The sequence below is a fragment of the Cyprinodon tularosa genome, unplaced genomic scaffold (assembly GCF_016077235.1).
Source record: "Cyprinodon tularosa strain WSP-4 unplaced genomic scaffold, ASM1607723v1 ctg261, whole genome shotgun sequence".
In the NCBI taxonomy this organism is placed as follows: Eukaryota; Metazoa; Chordata; class Actinopteri; order Cyprinodontiformes; family Cyprinodontidae; genus Cyprinodon; species Cyprinodon tularosa.
The window spans coordinates 582,745-603,699 of NW_024038965.1; the positions used below are offsets into that span (position 1 = coordinate 582,745).

Consider the following 20,955-nt stretch of genomic DNA (forward strand, 5'->3'; position numbering starts at 1 on the left):
TTATGCTTTTTTTTTTTAGGGTGAAGTATAAATGTAAAGGTGTGAACAACAACTTACAGGGCTACAATTACCAAAAACTTTAATTTTGCTTGTAGGCTTACAATGATCATCTTCGAGGGATTGCAGTAAAATAGATTTTTAGATTTTGTGACCATTATTTCATCTGACTTTACCCCACAAGAAATGTGCAACATGTTAGAATGCTGCACAAAATGGAATAACAATGCAACTATACAAATCAAAACCTGTATCCGCATCTTATCTGCTGATATATAAAGGTGTTTCCTCTAACATAGATGGAAACTGATGATACAGTTGCAGAAACCTCAAATAAAGATATGAAAACTCCATCGATTTTAAGGAAGCAATCTTTGATAAAATTTGATTTAAATTGAACCAAAATAGTTGCAGGACAACCAGAAAGGAAGTAAAGAAAATAAATGGAGTTCCCATCATAAATATTTTTTTTACTGAAACCAGATGATAATGATTTGCTACCATGTATTTAAATAACTGACAATAAAATAATAGTCCAGTAGAAAGAGGGCTCAAACAACAAACTGATGAGGAATTCCAATACATTTTTTGAACTAAACCATTTATATGTTTCAGCCATAAGCTGTAAGGAAACAAAGAAGAACTTCACATTGGCCTAAAATCAAATAAGACAAGAGGAATTAGAGAGAAATGCTACTTACTAATAAATATTAGGTGATGCAAACAAAAACGTATTGTACTGAACAGCTAAATATGATGGATGGGTCATTGGATCTTAGTAAAATGCAACTTCCTAAGTCTGTCAGTCAGATGTAAGTCTGTTTCCATAATTCAGGCCTAAAATTGACAATTCTTTCTGTAACAAAGTTTCAAGTTCTACTCAAAAGCCAGTTCCTCGTGTCCAAATGGGTTCACTTTTGGCTCCTGTTACAGAGAAATCAAACTAAGTCTTCATCCATCCATCCATCCATCTTCCTCCGCTTATCCGGGGTCGGGTCGCGGGGGCAGCAGCTTGAGAAGGGAGGCCCAGACTTCCCTCTCCCCAGCCACTTCTTCCAGCTCTTCAGGAGGAACCCCAAGGCGTTCCCAGGCCAGCCGAGAAACATAGTCTCTCCAGCGTGTCCTGGGTCTTCCCCGGGGCCTCCCCCCGGTGGGACGTGCCCGGAACACCTCACCAGGGAGGCGTCCAGGAGGCATCCTAAACAGATGCCCAAGCCACCTCAACTGGCTCCTCTCGACGTGGAGGAGCAGCGGCTCTACTCCGAGTCCCTCCCGGATGACCGAGCTTCTCACCCTATCTCTAAGGGAGAGCCCAGCCACCCTACGGAGGAAACCCATTTCGGCCGCTTGTATCCGCGATCTCGTTCTTTCGGTCATGACCCAGAGTTCATGACCATAGATGAGGGTAGGAACGTAGATCGACCGGTAAATCGAGAGCTTCGCTTTTTGACTCAGCTCTCTCTTCACCACGACGGACCGGTACAGTGCCCGCTTCACGGCAGACGCTGCACCAATCCGCCTGTCGATCTCCCGCTCCCTTCTTCCCTCATTCGTGAACAAGATCCCAAGATACTTAAACTCCTCCACTTGGGGCAGGACACCCCCCCTGACCCGGAGAAGGCACTCTACCCTTTTCCGGCTCAAGACCATGGCCTCGGATTTGGAGGCACTGATCCCCATCCCGGCCGCTTCACACTCGGCTGCGAACCGATCCAGCGAGAGCTGCAGATCACGACTTGATGAAGCCAACAGGACCACATCATCTGCAAAAAGCAGAGACGCAATCCTAAGGCCACCAAAACGGATCCCCTCAACACCTTGGCTGCGCCTAGAAATTCTGTCCATGAAGGTAATGAACAGAATCGGTGACAAAGGGCAGCCCTGGCGGAGTCCAACTCTCACTGGAAACGAGCCCGACTTACTGCCGGCAATGTGGAACAGACTCTGACACCGGTCATACAGGGACCTGACAGCCCGTATCAAAGGGCCCGGCACCCCGTACTCCCGGAGAACCCCCCACAGGGCCCCCCGAGGGACACGGTCGAACGCCTTCTCCAAGTCCACAAAGCACATGTAGACTGGTTGGGCGAACTCCCATGCACCCTCCAGGACCCTGCTGAGGTTGTAGAGCTGGTCCAGCGTTCCACGACCAGGACGGAAACCACACTGCTCTTCCTGAATCCGAGGTTCGACTATCCGACGGACCCTCCTCTCCAGCACCCCCGAATAGACCTTGCCGGGGAGGCTTAAGAGTGTGACTCCCCTGTAATTGGAGCACACCCTCCGGTCCCCCTTTTTGAATAGGGGGACCACCACCCCAGTCTGCCAATCCAGGGGGACTGCCCCCGATGTCCATGCAATGTTGAAGAGTCGTGTCAGCCAACACAACCCCACAACATCCAGGACCTTGAGGAACTCCGGGCGGATCTCATCCACCCCCGGGGCCCTGCCACCGAGGAGCTTTTTAACCACCTCGGCGACCTCGCCCACAGAGATTGGAGAGCCCAGCCCAGAGTCCCCCAGGCCCAGCTTCCTCAATGGAAGACATGTTGGTGGGATTGAGGAGGTCTTCGAAGTATTCCGCCCACCGACCCACAACGTCCCGAGTCGAGGTCAGCAGCACACCATCCCCACTATAAACAGTGTTGGTGCTGCACCGCTTCCCCCTCCTGAGACGCCGGATGGCAGACCAGAATCGCTTCGGAGCCGTGCGGAAGTCTTTCTCCATGGCCTCTCCAAACTCCTCCCACACCCGAGTTTTTGCCTCAGCAACCATCCGAGCCGCATGCCGCTTCGCCCGCCGGTACCCATCAGCTGATTCCGGAGTCCCACAGGCCAAAAAGGCCCGATAGGCCTCCTTCTTCAACCTGACAGCATCCCTCACCGGAGGTGTCCACCAACGGGTTCGAGGGTTGCCGCCACGACAGGCACCGACAACCTTGCGGCCGCAGCTCAGATAAGCCGCCTCGACAATGGAGGAACGGAACATGGTCCACTCGGACTCAATGTCCCCCACCTCCCCCAGACGTTCCCAGCAGACCCTCACAACACGTTTGGGCCTGCCAGGTCTGACCGGCATCCTCCCCCACCACCGGAGCCAACTCACCACCAGGTAGTGGTCAGTGGAAAGCTCAGCACCTCTCTTCACCCGGCACTAAGTCTTCATGTTTTACATATTTGTAAATTATGTGCAAATAACTTTTTGTTAGGCGACAATTTAAGCAAAAGCAGAAATAATTGATGGAAAGGAAAAGCATCTGCTGAAAAACAGAACAATTATTCAGAATAATGTGTTAGCTGAAACTCATTTAGGCATATAAATTCATGACATGAACCATTACCATAAAAGTAAGTGACAATGCTGCGGCTCACATAAGGTGATTCATTTGGACACTCACTCAAAAAGAGGTCAAGACTACAGCAGAGCCAACATACAGACTCATAAATTAGTGTCAATGTGATGGATGTCATCTACAAAGGTACTTACAGGGGAGCCATTTTCCTTGGGAACAACAGAAGCTTCCGTGGAGCTGACAATTGAAGGGTTCTAAAAGTGAGAGACAGAAAAAGTCCTGATTAAGGCTTTTTATCTCCTACCAGCAGGATGATTGCTCCATACAAATAAGAACACAAAACAACACAAATTAATTTGTTTGCTCTCCAGACAGAATTCATTATACATTGATTGTTCAAGTCTACACAGAAAATATCAATTTAACCAACAACAAATGTGGAACTATGATATATTGAAAAGAAAGTGTATTTTGAAAGTTTTTCTGCCCAAGAATGCACTTATCAAGCCTTATACATGTAGGAACAATATGTTTCTTATGGCAAAGTCTCTTCAACAGAACCTGATAAAAAAAAAATCAACTACTGTAAGTATTAAATGCCTTGGTTCTATTAAGTCTAGGTCAGTGGTTGTTAGCTAAAATACTGTATTTGTCATTGATTAGTACTTTTGGGGTCTGGTATAGATCTGAGTATACTGGAAACTAACAGGCTCCTAAACAAGGCAAGGCAAGTTTATTCATATAGCAGATTTAAGTGGCAAGTCAATTCAATTTGGCGTAAATAAGAAAAAGAAGAGACCATAAAAGCAATCAGTTCTACTAGCCATGAATGCATGAATTAGTTTTCCAAGGTTTTGCTGAGAAATTAGTGCTTTTGGTGAATTTCTTTAGGTGATAGAAGGCGCTCCCAAGCCCATTTCTACATGTGCTGTTTAAAAGTTGCTGTTTGCATCGCTCATACAAGCTTAGTTTCCAAAAGAAGATTTGCAATTTTTTCACTGTCAGACTCACCACCGGTAAGTGAAAATGCGGACGAGCACCTAGGACGGCCTGACATAAACATATCACCAGAATGATTGAGAATTAGGAAGACTACTTGTTTTGATGATCCACTCGGAAAAGAACAGGTTCAGGTCTTATCACTGCACCCAGCCTAAATTATTCACTATGATCCCACAGCTGATTGTTGGCCATTGTACAAAAAATAATGTATTTTTTGTGTTTATTTTTCTTCTGGCTGACAGTGAGAATAATATAAATAAAGCTGAAGACAAAGATCCTAAGATACACTGCACTGCTAAGAAAGTGTAACTCTAAATTGCTGTGCTGTTTTAGGTTGTAGTTCTTTGACAAATGAAAAAATTTTAATATCAAGAGAATTCGCTGGTGTCCAGGCTACGTCACCGGTTGCTCAATCCCCCGCTGGCTCCCTGCCCTGGACCAGCCCCCGAGCTCATGGCTCGGTTCTGCTGCGATTTTAAAATTCCCCTCGGATATTTTTTTAGGTATGAAAAGTAGGACATGTCCAGGAAAAAGGGGCGTCCAGTCACCCTACCATACCAACAATCTCTTTATGTCTGTTTCAGTGAGTGAGTGCTTGTTGCTATGATGATGCAGCATTGCATATTGTAAACCAATCAGCGCACAGCTCATCTAAATATTCATAGCATACCATAAAAGGAAGAAAAACCTGTTGTTTCATTCTGGGGCTTTTAACCAGGCTTACATTAGGGCTCATAGAACAGCAAATATGCAATTTTCAGCCCAACCAATGTTACACACCCTATTCAGAGACCATAAGGACCAGTACCATATACCCTATATAATCATTCTATGACCCCTTGTATAAACATAATATTTAAAAGCAAACATGTTTGATTTTATTGTGTAGTGAGGAGCTGAATATGATTTAAAGGCTGTTATAAAATCCAGAGACAGCAAGAAGCAACAATGTAATATTGTGAAATACCCCCCCCTGCTGGCCACCAAAGATTAGTGCAGATCTTTATCCATTTAAGACGATCTCATTCTCCATTTACTGCTTTATGTAGTGAGGAGCATGTGACTGCCACTGACTTCCAGTGAGTTTGTCATTTTTAACGTTTTTGATGCTCTAACACTAGAAATAAACCTAACCATAACCAGAGCATACCTACCCCTAACCTAAATACTCAATTCACAACTCAGTCCTAAACCTGAACAAGTGAGAACATGCAAAATAGGAGCATACACACACCCACACAGAGCACTCAGGCTTACTCTGAGAACTTTAAAGCTATGACTCAGCACTGTTGTGCCACTTCAAAGGGCCCTCTCTCTCTCCATCATCTCCTGAGCAAATCCACACCATTAGCTGAATGGCTAAAGAGCCTGGCCATGAGTACATTTTAATAAGGCACCTGTGGGACAGCCAGTCTGCACTCATTTCTCCGCTTCCGGAGATGAATGGCAGTCACACCTGCTTTCATCCCTCTCGTTAATATACTGTCAATACTTTAATCACTCCTTAATGATGCTATTACATTCCTCATTTCTTTGGGACTATGGCTTCAGTATCACAGAGCCTTGTAGAAAAAAGATATTTATTAAGTTGCAGATTTTCTCAAACAAAAAATGTCATTCTTTCACATAATATCTTTGTGCTTTCTAAGTAATGAAGCAGCTGGAGCGAACTGAATTCAGTTACTCATTTTACCCTCTCCAATGCCTTCTATTTTAGGGTTTATAAATAAAATATATCAGACATTTTATTATCATAAAGGTAAAAGTGTTAAAATCAACTTTTAACTATCAAAGTAGCTTAAAAAAATGGATGTTTTACTATTTATTACTATTATTTTATTACTATTAGGAGTCTTTAAGTCCATTGTTCCCAACCTTTTTTAATTTGTGTATCCCTTTGGGCATTTTGCCTTACCATGAATACCCCCTCAGTCAAAGCTATTAATGATTCCCCAAATGTGGAACGTACAATAACTGATAATAAAATGAGTATTTTATTTAATCTTTTAACAGGAGCATTTATTGTAGAGAATTTTCAAGTTTTTTTTTTAAACACCCACCCTCTCCACTTAAAAGAAAATAATAATGCACATGCACAACCTTGTACTTACTCCCAAGAGGGAAAGCCTATTAAACGCGCGAGAGCATGCGTGAACCCATTTCTCCTTGCGTACGCTCGGTTAAAAGTTGCTGTTTGCATCACTCATAAACCGGTAAGTGAAAATGGAGACAAGTAGGTAGCACAGCCAGTTAGGAGGACCACTTATTTTGATGATCTGGAGAGACGTTCAGTTTTTGGAAAAGCAAGGGAAACCCTGAAAAAAAGAGTCCACTTTGGTTCATCCAGTGATACATCTGAATGTTGGCTGCATTCAGCAGTACTTCCTTGTAAAGCTACCTTCACAGAAAGCATCAATGCAGGGGAGTGGGTAGTGACAGACTGGGATCTTTGCTGGAGATAAGGGACGGCTTTAACAGTCCTTCCAGGGCTACATTAGAATGGATTCTTTTTAAATCCAACTAAAAGCTCTACAGATGATTAATTATTTTTATCCTTCTTAACATTTTCTTTTTATTCATTGTTAACTGACAAAATCTTTGTCTAAGAAGAACTTATTTAACATATGTCACAACCAGTCCCTGATTGGTTGCTGCAACACCATATAATAGAAAAGTTCTGATTTTTCAACTCCCCGATCACAGCTCTGCTCTCCATGCGGTGCTGCTGTTTGACAACACCTCTGTTCTATCTAGTAGCACGATTCACATATGGCTCACAAAACAGCTGGATTAATATTGAGATTTAACTAAACACTAATAGGCCTGTTTCACTGAATGCTTTCTGTATTCATTTTAGGGGTATCAAACTGAAGGAGTCGGCATACAAAGTAACCCAAAACCTTTCGGAAGTATTGTTTTCATTAAAACTTTAAGAGCCATGTATCCAACCACCTACTGCGTTGCTCTCTGTATAAAATCCAAATAAAACACAGGTTTGTCTGGTGTTACTAACCTGTGGTGAGACATCAATGATGTTCTGGTGAACCTCTGATCCATTGGTGTGCGTTTCCGTCCGGGTGTCTGCCCTCTTTAGCTTGTGGGCCACACTCACAGCATTGGCGTCTTTCTTTGCCACTGGAGGCTGTGGAAAGAACACGGTATATTTACTACAATCAGAAGCCAGCTATTTACCCCTGCTATTTAAAGGAAGACAAATAACACTTCACTCAAAGAAAAAAAAAACGTAAAATGATTATTTTATTATTGTTTTTGCAAATAAATAACAGCAAAATGATGATGTAAGGAATGTAAAATTCAGGGCAATGTTGAGTTTAAAAAATAAATGTGGATTAAACACAGAAACAAAGCTTTAATTAAGGCTGGAGGATTAAAAACCCAACATGAAATAAACCAAACATGAAATATTGAAAAACAAATAAAAAACAAAATTTTAACTCAGCAAGCAAACAAGGCAGCATTTCCAGCAAGGTAGGATGAATCCAGCATGAGATGATGAGGATAAGGGAAGATATTTTTTCATCCATCTACCTCATGATGGGTTCCCTCCTCAGGAAGCCTCTCCTCCATAGGGAACTTATCCCTGGAGCCCATCAGACGGGCAGAGTAGAACCTGGAAGTCTCCTCAAAGTCTTCACGTCCAACCTCTGGCTGCCGCCCCCTCTCTCCCATCTCTGACAGCCCCTTAGAAAAGTCCTCCATTCCCGAGTGGAGGTCCGTGATGATGGTGAAGTCCACCTCTGCCTCCAGGCTTGATGTGGAGCTGACCGTCATGCTGGAGCATTTGCGCTCAATGCCCAGCTGTGTTTCCTTCATGGAAGCCAGAGTATCTCGCTCCTGCTCCTCCTCCGAGGCAAGGCTCGGTTGAGGACGCCTTTCCCCAGGCTCTCTCTGGTGTAAGTACAGACAAAGGATCGCCTCCACGTTATAATATGACTCACTTGGAGGATAGATATGGCAGGGAGTTGGGAGAGGGGTCCATTTTTTTGCAGAGGATTTCTATGATGCTTCTGAAGAATGAAGAGTCTTTAGACCCGGTGCACGCAATAAATTAATAACAAAACAGCTCTTGGAATGTCTGTAATGCTTCAAATAAATTCAGACAAACAACATACTCTCTTTTTTCGAATAAAAAAAAAAATATATCAAACACTTCATGTGAAATCTATTTTATAAGGTTAGCGCATCAACTGTAACTATAGTAAGTCTTTAAGGTGTTGAAGGTTTATTAGTGTTTTTACCACAAAATTGTATAACTATTCTTACCAAACAAACCTTTTAATGCTGTAATCATGTAAAACAATTCAAATGCCAATGAGATTTTGTGTAGTAAACCCATGCAAAGAATGAAGTACATGTTTTTTTTTTTAAACAGCAATCAATAATCTGAAAAAGGTGTATCTATGTATTCACCACCTTTAATCTGATACTGCTTAATCAAATAGATACAGTATCCCAAGCTTTGGACATCTCAGAAAGCTATATTCAGTCTATCATCTGGACATGGATAGAGGATGGACCAAGTGCAAACCTACTAATTCATTAGTGTTCATCTTAACTGACAGGGTGGACAAGGAGGGGCTTCAGTCAGATAAGCATCAAAAGTTTCAAAGCACACAGATCTGAGAATGCATTGACAATGTTTATTTAAAGCCTTCTTTCTCATACTGTTACTGCATAGATGAACTGCAGGGGAACTTAACACCTTCCTTTTACCTTCTCAAAGCTCTTTGGTTCCTCTAACTTATTCCTAAACGCCTTACAGTTGCTGAGAATACCTAACTTTAAGTTATCTTTACTCAGAGAACAGCTTCCAAGGCAAAGAGTGATGTAAGAGTGACCTTGCAGCCACTAAGATTGCTATAAGGTACATGTTTTTATTGAATAACACTATGTATCACATCATGTTAGCAGCAATAAAATCACAAGGAGTTCCACTCAGACCACACAGTCACTTATTACGAAGAGCAGAGTAGCCTATGAAAACAAAACACTGCTTACAGCTGCTAGGGTATCGAACATTTTTAATAATAAATAGTTGATGCTGTGTGTTACGAGGGATGTGTGTCAGAGAGGAGAGATGCAGAGGGAAAAAAGGCATAGGGTGAGCATGCAAAGATGATTTTATAAAAGAATAACCTTAAAGTCAGCAAAAGGCTCCTCGTATATGGCGGGAGTAGAGACAGGCTCCTGCAGAGGAAGCAAGGAAAGAGCAGAGGGAGCAATCAAAGGTTAGTAGAACTGAAAGGGACTGGAAGCATGGCAGAAACAGGAAATCCAAACAGGGCATACTACACAGCAAACCTAAACTCGGCACTAATATTGAAAGATAATGTGTAATGCTTTTATTTTCAAAACCTAAATAAACCTTAGCTATTTTCCTCAGGTTCTATTTCTTAAGCCCAAGTTTAGGTAAGAAATTCAGCCAGATCCAAGGCTCCAAAATCTGAATCTGGGCACAAATTTCAAGCATGATTTATGTCAGCAAAGCACATAGTATTCAGTCTAGAAGACAGTTAAGAGGTGAATCTGATAAAGCACAAAAGTGATCTGAAGCATTTTGGTAAGTTTAACAAAACAAAATAAATTCATGCAGTTTTCTTTAGAACAGAAATCACATCAAGAGAGTGCTGCAACCAACATCACCTTATGGCTAAAAGACACAAGAGGTTTGATTGTTAGTGACTCACATCTTAACAAATAGCTTGCCTAGCTAGTTGCTGAAGATTTTCGAGGTTACAAGTGAAGAGTGTGGCCATGTTGGAGGCATAGTGAAAAAAGGAACATTTCTAGTTGCTTAGTGAAGACTTTCACCCAAGGCCCATGAGAGAGTATCGCAAGCCAACAAAAATTAAAGAAACAATACAGGCAAGAGTACCAGAACCTGTCGCGAGGAGAGAACGCTACTGTGGAAAAGATATTATAACTCTCAAGGGACATGTTTAAACAATGTTCCAGGGTATTTAGTTCACCCTGCTGACCAGGAGTTATAGACAGAAGTAAAGACCGGGCCCAGAACATCCAGCCAGACCAAAACTGACCACATTGACATAAAGACCAATTCAATTCCAGCCTGACCAACCCATTTCATTTGTGTGCTCAGCCGAAAACAATCCCGATGTGAATAACTATTTTATTTAAGGTATTACTGCTACTAGGAGCTGTTAGTCCTTGTTGAACCCACCAATGCATCACAGAATGTGCACACAAGGAACACTATAGTTAAATTGCACTTGGCACAGTGTTCACATGCCATGTCACATGCAGTGTAGCTGAGCAGAGCACACAGATGTGCTATCTATCCCTGCTGCTGCAGGATGGGCTCATCCTAAATCTAAGTGCATCCAAGTGTAATGTTAGAAAATCAACAGAACCCTGGGCGTTGTCAGATTTATGCATACACTGCATGTTATGTCCATGTCTATTACCTGCTGCATCTGATTGTCTTTTATAATAAAGATAGGATGTTTATGTTGAAAACTTTTTCCAAATAATTTATACACTCTTGCTAAATGTAAACTCATATTATTCCTGGCCCTGGTCAATTTTGCAAATGTCAATATGATGTCCCTCAATCAAATCGATCTTTTATTAAAAACACATGGTTTCAGCCTTGATTCTGATCAATTTGAAATGCTTAATGAGCAGAATTGCCAAAATTATTCAATTTTTCTCGGCACAAATAACAAGAGACCTTGCTAGCAGTGGTCACAGTTAGAGGGACCTGGTCAAAACACTGCTAAGTTACGCTGTAAAAAGATCAATGCTTTGTCGAGCAGACTGACTCAAGCTTAGCATTACTAATGTTCATGTCTTGATTTTGATGCTGATGACTGGCTTGATTGCTCATTTAATTCACCTGTCTAGCTCTGCCCTGTTCCTCATCACTCATTATCTGCCTGCTCCGGTTTCCTATTTAAGTCGCCTGTTTTCCAGCCATTAGTGCCAGATTATTCTTGAGCCTTTGATGTTGAGAGTTCTCTAGCGTTTCTATAGTGTTCTGATTGTCTAATCCTGACCTGTTTGTTTTTAGACTTTTGAGCCTGCCTGCCCAGTCTGATCTGTTTGTCCACCTGTCTTCAGACTTCTATTGGATTCCTCTGTGGACCGAAACGCCATTTAAGTATTCCACTGTCTGTCTTACCTGAGTTCAGTTCAGTTAGGAAGTGTCAAGCTCACTTACCCAACAATTTTGTTTATATTTCAGGCATCTAATTCTAAAACAACATACAAAAAACCATTAATATTTAGCCAAAATCCATTGTACTACATCAATAGAAAACCCGCTATAGCCTCATTCCTTCGTACTTCAGTGGTAGAAGTTGGAAAAGTTAACGAGAATGTCTCCTAAAGCTGAAAATCCAAATTAGAGATCGAAAATATTGATTAACAAATTAAAGTTCCCAATTTAATGTGGCTGTTATGACTCAAACTTGATGTCACCAAGGTTCTACGCTTTTTTCCTAGAGCATTAACAACAACAATCAACCAGTGTCCCCTTTCTCCCACAAGATCAAGTTGGTTGCAAAACTGCACTTTAAACAGTAATTTAATGCAAAAGTAGACAAGGTCAAAACACGCTACTAAATATCTTCTAAAGTCAGTGAGAATGGCTCGACTATTTGGAGGAGCTGCTGCTATTTTCCCACACTTCATGAGATCAATCAGATCTTGATATGACTGTCACACCAAGAGCCGTGCAACACCTCCTCTCATCCCTTTTTAATCCACTACGCAAGAGCCTGACTAAGATGAAAAGGTGGAAAAAGATGAAAGCTGTCATGTCTATTCTTTTCAAATTCATTCCAGTGCCAAATGTGTGCAAACTCCCAATGATAGCAGCTGTGGAATGAGAAGCAGCAAATCTGACTGAGCCAGCAACTGAGCTGCTTTATTTGGCTGCTCACTGCCAGCTGGGATTTCACTGCTGGAAGCCTCATGATGTTTTTATTATTGCTTATTTTTACATTTAGCAAAGGTTGAAGGACAAAACAATTGTTGATCTTCAAACAAAAAGAAAATTTTCCAGATTAAAAAATATTCAAGTTCACATGAACATTTGCTTGAAAACTGTAATTTCTGGGAAGGTTTGTAATTTCCTACAAATTCTATGTTATATTTCTTTAAAGGGACCCAGTCATTACTATGACTTTATATATTTCTATGCCAGTAGCTTTGAAATGGCTTATTATTTATTTTATCTGTTTTGCATGTTTTTGCTCTGTTTATTAGTAAAAATATATGAGTTGTGTATTTTACCATAACAGGAACACGTAACCAGATGTAAAATATTCCATCTGCCCACAATGAGTGAACAAGGCAGTAATTGAGCAAAGCAAGCTACCAGCTCCCAGGGGAGGCATGGACAAAAAGAGAAAAGGTCCAAGATCCAGTGTGTAGAAAGTTTAAAGAAATATTTAATGCCAAGAGGGAAAAGAGATAAGTGGCACTAAAAATACAATATGAATGCTGAAGTTCAATAAAGTTGGGGCTAAAGTTGCAAAAGACATTCAGCCTTAAAAGGGTCATAGAATGCAAAAATGCGTTTACATTGTCATACATGAATAATTATAGTTCAGTGGGTGAAATGGACGTACAGAGAAGTTCAAACCCCATCTACACCTCCTTTCTCTGGAAATCTCACAATCCTAAACTTCCATAAAAGGGGGAAGAATCCAAACTAAGCACCCAGTTGGCGTAAACTCAGGGACGGTGCTTTATTTGGTTTTCCCCTCTACTTTTGTTACGCCCCGGAATTTACATACAGACCAGCTCACTGGTTCACTGGCCCAAGAACATGAATAAAGGCCACGAAGATGTAAGACACTAGTTTAGCTGTTTGGCCTACAATTTGGTGTTCGAGGCCGCACAGAGAAAGGGGAGATTTTTTACAGTCTTCCCAAGGATCTGAAGACTCAACAGGCATGGATTATTTCTGTCTATCGGAAGATCCCTGCAAAGTTTGATGCTCAGCTGTTCATTTGCTCTAAGCATTTTACCAAACACAGCTTTCAAAATCTTGGACAGTTTAGCAGTATTTGCTAAACTTCTTTTACTGAAACGAGGGGCTGTTCCGACTGTAAGGCCATCACAACCACAAGCTGTAAGTATTACAGTAGTTTTCTGAAAAGTAGGACGCGGGGGGTATGAAGGACTGCTGGGCCGCTAACTGGACCGGACCTCAGCAGAGAGCCATGAGCTGCCCGTCCTCACCCAGAGGAGGGGGGATGGGGGCCGGTAAGGCAGGCGGGGGGAAGCACGGGGCCACCGGTGTCCAGGCTACTGCCACTGGGTCGGGTTCGGTCGCTCCGTCCCCCGCTGGCTCCCTGCCCCTGCAACCCAGTCTCATGGGAAAATGTACCCCCACTACGTTGGTCCACACTGCAAAACGTAGTGGAGGTACATTAATGGCCCTTTTTTTGTGGTACTGTTACGTTTCTTCTACCTATACGCTTTCTATTGTTTTACGTCCTAGTCACGTGACTTTCAAGATTCCAGCTGGGAGAAGAAAAAAAATAAATATATGGCCGACATTCGCTCATTTTTTTGTGGAAAGATTAATGACTTGAGTTTGTTTTTGCATTAAAATGAGTTTTGATTACATTTCTAGTGAGAAATGTATAGTTTGTTACCAGAATATTTACTCAGGGAATGTACATATTCACTTGCTTGTTCGTTTCTTGCAAAGATTTTTCAAGATAATGTGAAACTGTAACATTTTGCTATAAACATGGCTGAGATTTCTCTAACTTTTAGTGGGAAAATCAATAATTTCAATCAGTTTCTGCATTTAAATGGGTTTTTGATTACATTTATAGCGAGAAGTGTAGGGTTTATTTACATAATATTTACTTAGTGAAGATACATAATCACCCGCTTGCTAGTTTTTGCTACGTTTTTCGGATCTCGTCAGGATTATGTGAAATTGCAACGTTTAGGCTGCTACCCATCGCCTAGCATTTAGCTGCCGCCCGATTCAACATTGAATCCTTTGTGATTTAACTCCATCTGACGGATCAAACCCTCGCCACTGCGTGCGTTGCGTCTGAGGTTGATTTTCAGATCAATGCATTACGTCGTGGCATACGGGAGAAACTAATTAAACTAGTTAAAAAAAGGATCATGGGTTAAAATCGGATGTGTTTTATTTGGAAATCTACCGGATCCTTTGTGCAATTAACTTCCTGTTTGGTGCGATCTCATTGATGGGTTTTGACCAAAGAGGAACTAAAAAAAAAAAAAAAAAAAAATTTAAATACACAACCAGCATATCTGGAATCAATGACAGAGAGCATACATAATCACCCGCTTGCTAGTTTTTGCTACGGTTTTTCGGATCTCGTCAGGATTATGTGAAATTGCAACGTTTAGGCTGCTACCCATCGCCTAGCATTTAGCTGCCGCCCCGATTCAACATTGAATTCTTTGTGATTTAACTCCATCTGACGGATCAAACCCTCGCCACTGCGTGCGTTGCGTCTGAGGTTGATTTTCAGATCAATGCATTACGTCGTGGCATACGGGAGAAACTAATTAAACTAGTTAAAAAAAGGATCATGGGTTAAGATCGGATGTGTTTTATTTGGAAATCTACCGGATCCTTTGTGCAATTAACTTCCTGTTTGGTGCGATCTCACTGATGGGTTTTGACCAGATTTTGACCAAAGAGGAACTAAAAAAAAAAAAAAAAAACAATTTGAATACACAACCAGCATATCTGGAATCAGTGACAGAGAGCGACTGGGACCAGAAGTTTATTAATTTCTCCCCACTGATTTCCATTCAAAATGTTTTCGATCCCACCGGGCTCTAGGGAAGGGGCGGGCATACCGCCACCTACTGTTCATGAGTGTGTAGCAACATTGTTTTACATCTATTAAATTCTATTTTTTTATTTTGTATTCTGAAGATAAATAAATAATGCTTTCCTTAATCTATAAATATCTTTTATATTTCCTTTATTTCCCAATAATCCTTTAAGACTCCATTCTTGGCCTGTCCTCTTTTCAATTTCTTCCTTTCAGGTTCATATGTTTTACAATTCATCAATACATCTGCATTTTCTATCTCTCCACATCCTTCACATTTATCATTATTTTTCCTCCCTATTAAGTATAAATTGTCATTTAAATAAGTATGACCTACTCTTAATCTGATCATTATTATTTCTTCCCTTTGGTTTCTCTCATTAATATTTATATTTAATACTGACTTTTGTACTTTATATAACCTTTTGCCATTTTTCAATTTCTTTCCTCTTAATAAATGATTTTCCTTTCCCTAAAGGAATTGTAATTGTTATTGCCTCCTCTAATTGCTAATTTGTCTACTACTACTACATTTTCCCACTTTGACCTTTTAAGGTTAGCATATTGACCAAAAGCTGACACCAAAAATAAAGCAATCGATTATTTACAACAATATGCTACATTTAATGAAGACTAATACAGATTTTACTCTCTTATAAGAATTAGTTTTAGGTTTTATAGGGGAGAGTGTGTATCGGCAGTCATCTGGGAATCTTTTATGTATTTACTGGTAAAGCACAACCTCTCAACCCATTTAATGTAAATGTTGCGTCGAACCAGAAAGTTATTTGAAGAGCATAGATGCATAAATATGTGCATAGCTTTAACAAGGGCCTCATGAAGGTCTGTTCTGTTATTCTCTTTTGGAGAATATAGACATTGTGGGCATTCATTTCCCCTGATAAGCTGGTGAAGATTCTTAGACATCCAGGTCATAATCATTCCAAAAAAAAAAAAAAAAAAAAAAAAAACTTTGGACTTTGTTTTTCAAGTTTGAAGACTTCCCATTCAGGACGTTTTTCCAATTCAAAATTACAGTAGATCAACAAATCCTTGTTTTGGCTAGGAAAATATGCAAATTGAACCTGATGCCTGATCCCAATAGCTTGACTCTGAACCGAATTTGATCCCTATTACTTTTTGGCCACATGCACATTATTGTGCTGCCTGGTCAACCCTAAGAAAATGTTCTGGAACTGCCACTGAACTGACACCCAATGCATGGAGGGTAACCCAAAAAGGGCCATTGTTAGAGAAACTGGGTGCCTACAAAGTGCTGTTTTCAAGCTAATTAATGGAAAGTTAGCTGGAATGAAAAGTAGACAAATAACAATTACAATTCCTTTGGGGAAAGGGGAAGGAAAATCATTTATTAAGAGGAAAGAAATTGAAAAATGGCAAAAAAAAAAGGTGGAATGAAGATAAAAAGGAAGAAGGTTATATAAAGTACAAAAGTCAGTATTAAATATAAATATTAATGAGAGAAACCGAAGGGAAGAAATAATAATGATCAGATTAAGAGTAGGTCATACTTATTTAAATGACAATTTATACTTAATAGGGAGGAAAAATAATGATAAATGTGAAGGATGTGGAGAGATAGAAAATGCAGATGTATTGATGAATTGTAAAACATATGAACCTGAAAGGAAGAAATTGAAAAGAGGACAGGCCAAGAATGGAGTCTTAAAGGATTATTGGGAAATAAAGGAAATATAAAAGATATTTATAGATTAAGGAAAGCATTATTTATTTATCTTCAGAATACAAAATTAAAAAATAGAATTTAATAGATGTAAAACAATGTTGCTACACACTCATGAACAGTAGGTGGCGGTATGCCCGCCCCTTCCCTAGAGCCCGGTGGGATCGAAAACATTTTGAATGGAAATCAGTGGGGAGAAATTAATAAACTTTTGGTCCCAGTTGCTCTCTGTCATTGATTCCAGATATGCTGGTTGTGTATTCAAATTGTTTTTTTTTTTTTTTAGTTTCTCTTTGGTCAAAATCTGGTCAAAACCCATCAGTGAGATCGCACCAAACAGGAAGTTAAATGCACAAAGGATCCGGTAGATTTCCAAATAAAACACATCCGATCTTAACCCATGATCCTTTTTTTAACTAGTTTAATTAGTTTCTCCCGTATGCCACGACGTAATGCATTGATCTGAAAATCCACCTCAGACGCAACGCACGCAGTGGCGAGGGTTTGATCCGTCAGATGGAGTTAAATCACAAAGAATTCAATGTTGAATCGGGGCGGCAGCTAAATGCTAGGCGATGGGTAGCAGCCTAAACGTTGCAATTTCACATAATCCTGACGAGATCCGAAAAACCGTAGCAAAAACTAGCAAGCGGGTGATTATGTATGCTCTCTGTCATTGATTCCAGATATGCTGGTTGTGTATTTAAATTGTTTTTTATTTTTTTTAGTTCCTCTTTGGTCAAAATCTGGTCAAAATCCATCAATGAGATCGCACCAGACAGGAAGTTAATTGCACAAAGGATCCGGTAGATTTCCAAATAAAACACATCCGATTTTAACCCATAATCCTTTTTTTAACTAGTTTAATTAGTTTCTCCCGTATGCCACGACGTAATGCATTGATCTGAAAATCAACCTCAGATGCAACGCACGCAGTGGCGAGGGTTTGATCCGTCAGATGGAGTTAAATCACAAAGGATTCAATGTTGAATCGGGCGGCAGCTAAATGCTAGGCGATGGGTAGCAGCCTAAACGTTGCAATTTCACATAATCCTGACGAGATCCGAAAAACGTAGCAAAAACTAGCAAGCGGGTGATTATGTATGTTCACTAAGTAAATATTATGTAAATAAACCCTACACTTCTCGCTATAAATGTGATCAAAACCCATTTAAATGCAGAAACTGATTGAAATTATTGATTTTCCCACTAAAAGTTAGAGAAATCTCAGCCATGTTTATAGCAAAATGTTACAGTTTCACATTATCTTGAAAAATCTTTGCAAGAAACGAACAAGCAAGTGAATATGTACATTCCCTGAGTAAATATTCTGGCAACAAACTATACATTTCTCACTAGAAATGTAATCAAAACTCATTTTAATGCAAAAACAAACTCAAGTTATTAATCTTTCCACAAAAAATGAGCGAATGTCGGCCATCTATATTTATTTTTTTCTTCTCCCAGCTGGAATCTTGAAAGTCACGTGACTAGGACGTAAAACAATAGAAAGCGTATAGGTAGAAGAAACGTAACAGTACCACAAAAAAATGGCCATTAATGTACCTCCACTACGTTTTGCAGTGTGGACCAACGTAGTGGGGGTACATTTTCCCATGAGACTGGGTTGGCCCCTGAGCTGACGGCTTGGTTTGGTGTGTTTTGACTATGTGCTGCACTGTAGTCGACCATTAGGACATTTCCAGGAAAAAAAGAGGATGTCTGGTCACCCTACCATATCAACAATTTTATGTTTCAGTGAGAGAGTGCTTGTTGCTATGATGCATTTTTGCTTAGCAGTTTCGCTGGTTGTAAACCAACCAATCAGCGCACAGCTCATCTAAATATCCATGAGCATAACACAAAAGGAAGAAAACCAGTCGTTTCATTCTAGGCCTTTTAACCAGGCTTGCATTAGGGTATATAGAACACGAAATATGCCATTTTTAGCCCAACCAATGTTGCACACCCTATTCAGAGACCTTAAGGACCAGCATCAAATACCCTATAGAATCATTCTATGACCCCTTTAACTACCAAATTGATGGATGTGTTAGTAACTGCTGCCTGCAGAGGGTGCAAATCCAAGCAATTGCAAATCTCTTTTCAGGCTTTATTTAAAAAAAATAAGTATAGTTTTTTCTAGCATAATAAATGACTAGGCCCCTTTAGGATTTCCAAAGATAGCAGGCTTCCCAATCAATTAGGAATTGTATCATTTTTTTTTTTAACTGCACAATTGCCTTTCTTTTTTAACTAAAATGGTATTGAATATGCTCTTTGCTTTTCAAGCACAATGTGAAAGTGAAACCCAAGGTATTTAAGTTTTAAAAGACAAAGGCAAGGTAATGTTCTTTGTCTTTGTAAACTTTCAGTCATTGCAGATATGCTGCACGGTGTGGTGCATGTGGAGGGAAATGGAATGTGTAGCCATAAGGGAAATGTCCGAACATTCAGGCTAATCATTGCCGGTAAAGGAGCCTTCATTGCATGCTCCTTCAACGGTTACAAACATGTAAAATGGATGAGTGTGTCAGATCATTGAAACTGTTAAAAAGAATATATGGCGTGGGAGTCTGAAGCTCATGCTTTATCTCCAATGACTGAGTAACAGATACCAAGCAGAGTTACCGAGTGTCTCTTCTTGGCTGTGTCCAGGCTTTGATCCCTGCCGGCATTTCTGCTATTCCTCAGTATTAGCCCAGACCTCCTTGGCTTTCTGCGTTTTCACTGGTGGAGCAGGAGGAGTCATTTTGGGAAGCGCTGAAGTCTTTGAACTAAACTGATGGCTCTCTGTAGGGCCTCTGCCGATATGAAAGCCTTCATCTAGATGTTCTGTTTTAGCAAAACCCTCAGGATCTCCAGGGAATGCTAGGCTGTCAGTCCAGTGAAGGTCGGAGGATCCTTCTGGAGAGCCGACTGACCAGCGGTATTCTCGTTTGATGATCCGTGTGAATTCCTCCGGCCCTGTCTGGTCCCTTTCATCCTTACACGCAACACTCTTTGAGCGCTCTGGCTTTAGGGGAACAATCCTAGTGATCTCTGACTGGTAGCTGCTGCCTGACAGTCGATGGAGAGATGTCTTGTTGCTTCTTTCACCAAAAAAACCCTCAACATCGTCTCCACCAGAGTTACTGACCTTTCGTCCATGTGTTCGGACTTGTCGAAGTTTCACCTCTGCTAGCTCCTTGTTGTCGATAAGACCCTTTCCTCTGACCTTATACACATGTTCAGCTTTATTACTAGATGAAGAATTGTCATGTTCTACATTTCCAGGTCCATTTAGTAAGCCTAAATCAATGGTTGCCATTCCCATTTGATTTACCTTTCTCTTTACCTGCACTACACCTTGACTGGAGACCTCTTTGCCCTCACCAAACTCCTCTTTCCTGTTGTCTTTATATGCAGTGACAAATTGATCCTTTGATAATCCCTGATTGTCTTTTCTTTTGATCACTGGAGATACATCACTTTGATCATCTGGTTTGGATGTTTTTTCTGTTGTGTTGTCTGAGTCTGAATCTTTATTTTCTTCTCCGGAGGAATCGCTCCCAGACTTCTTGTTGACGAGCTCAGCAGGAATTCCAATATTCAGGCTCAGGGGCCTGCCTTTTTTTCTCGATTTAGAGCCCATCTTTTCCTTAATCTGGCACGAGGCTGTAGGTGCATCACTGTTTGCCTCTGGGCTTGAGGCTTGAGATGGTTTACTTTGCGATTTGTCTAGTAGACAGTCTATATTCTCAGGTAATTGAATTGCAGAAGACCAGGTCTCAGAGCATACAACTGCCTCTTTGGGTGTTCTTGTTAAAGGAAAATTATCAATATGGCTTTTCACTTCTCTCCTGTTATAACCTTCTTCCTCTTTATGTATAATTTTGGTAATGTCTATCTCTCTTTCCAGCTCCTTGTTCTCCCACGAAGAGTCAGATATGTGTGATTTGTTCTTCTCTTCTGCCCTCCAGTTGTGGTCTAGTTGATAAGGTTGCTGTTTTTCAATCAATACCCACTCCTCAGAGCCCTACATATTGGTATAGATTAAGCACAGTTAGACATGCTGAGCACAACTGCTAGCAAAATATAACATCTAAAAATGGTCTCCATTCCATAAGTGGGAGTAAAACATGTATTCTTT

General features: G+C 40.7%; 1 protein-coding gene across 16 annotated transcripts in view; it reads right to left on the minus strand.

Annotated features, from left to right (window-relative positions):
- Positions 1 to 20,955, minus strand: part of LOC119785995 (band 4.1-like protein 1) — a 136,613-nt gene that overhangs the window by 7,740 nt on the left and 107,918 nt on the right. For 7 of the 16 annotated variants that reach the window (XR_005281121.1, XR_005281123.1, XR_005281117.1 and 4 more), the window contains 3 exons: positions 19,455 to 20,841; positions 9,450 to 9,500; positions 8,114 to 8,201 (listed from right to left, as the gene is read on the minus strand). Coding sequence is in view for 8 of the 16 variants with exons in the window: in XM_038289031.1 (XP_038144959.1) it covers positions 3,485 to 3,544; positions 7,306 to 7,434; positions 7,842 to 8,201; positions 9,450 to 9,500 (600 nt within the window). In the remaining 8 variants the exon portion in view is untranslated. Of the gene's footprint in view, positions 1 to 3,484; positions 3,545 to 7,305; positions 7,435 to 7,841; positions 8,202 to 9,449; positions 9,501 to 19,454; positions 20,842 to 20,955 lie in introns of those variants that run through there. The other 9 variants (XM_038289031.1, XM_038289025.1, XM_038289024.1 and 6 more) reach the window with 4 other exon arrangements.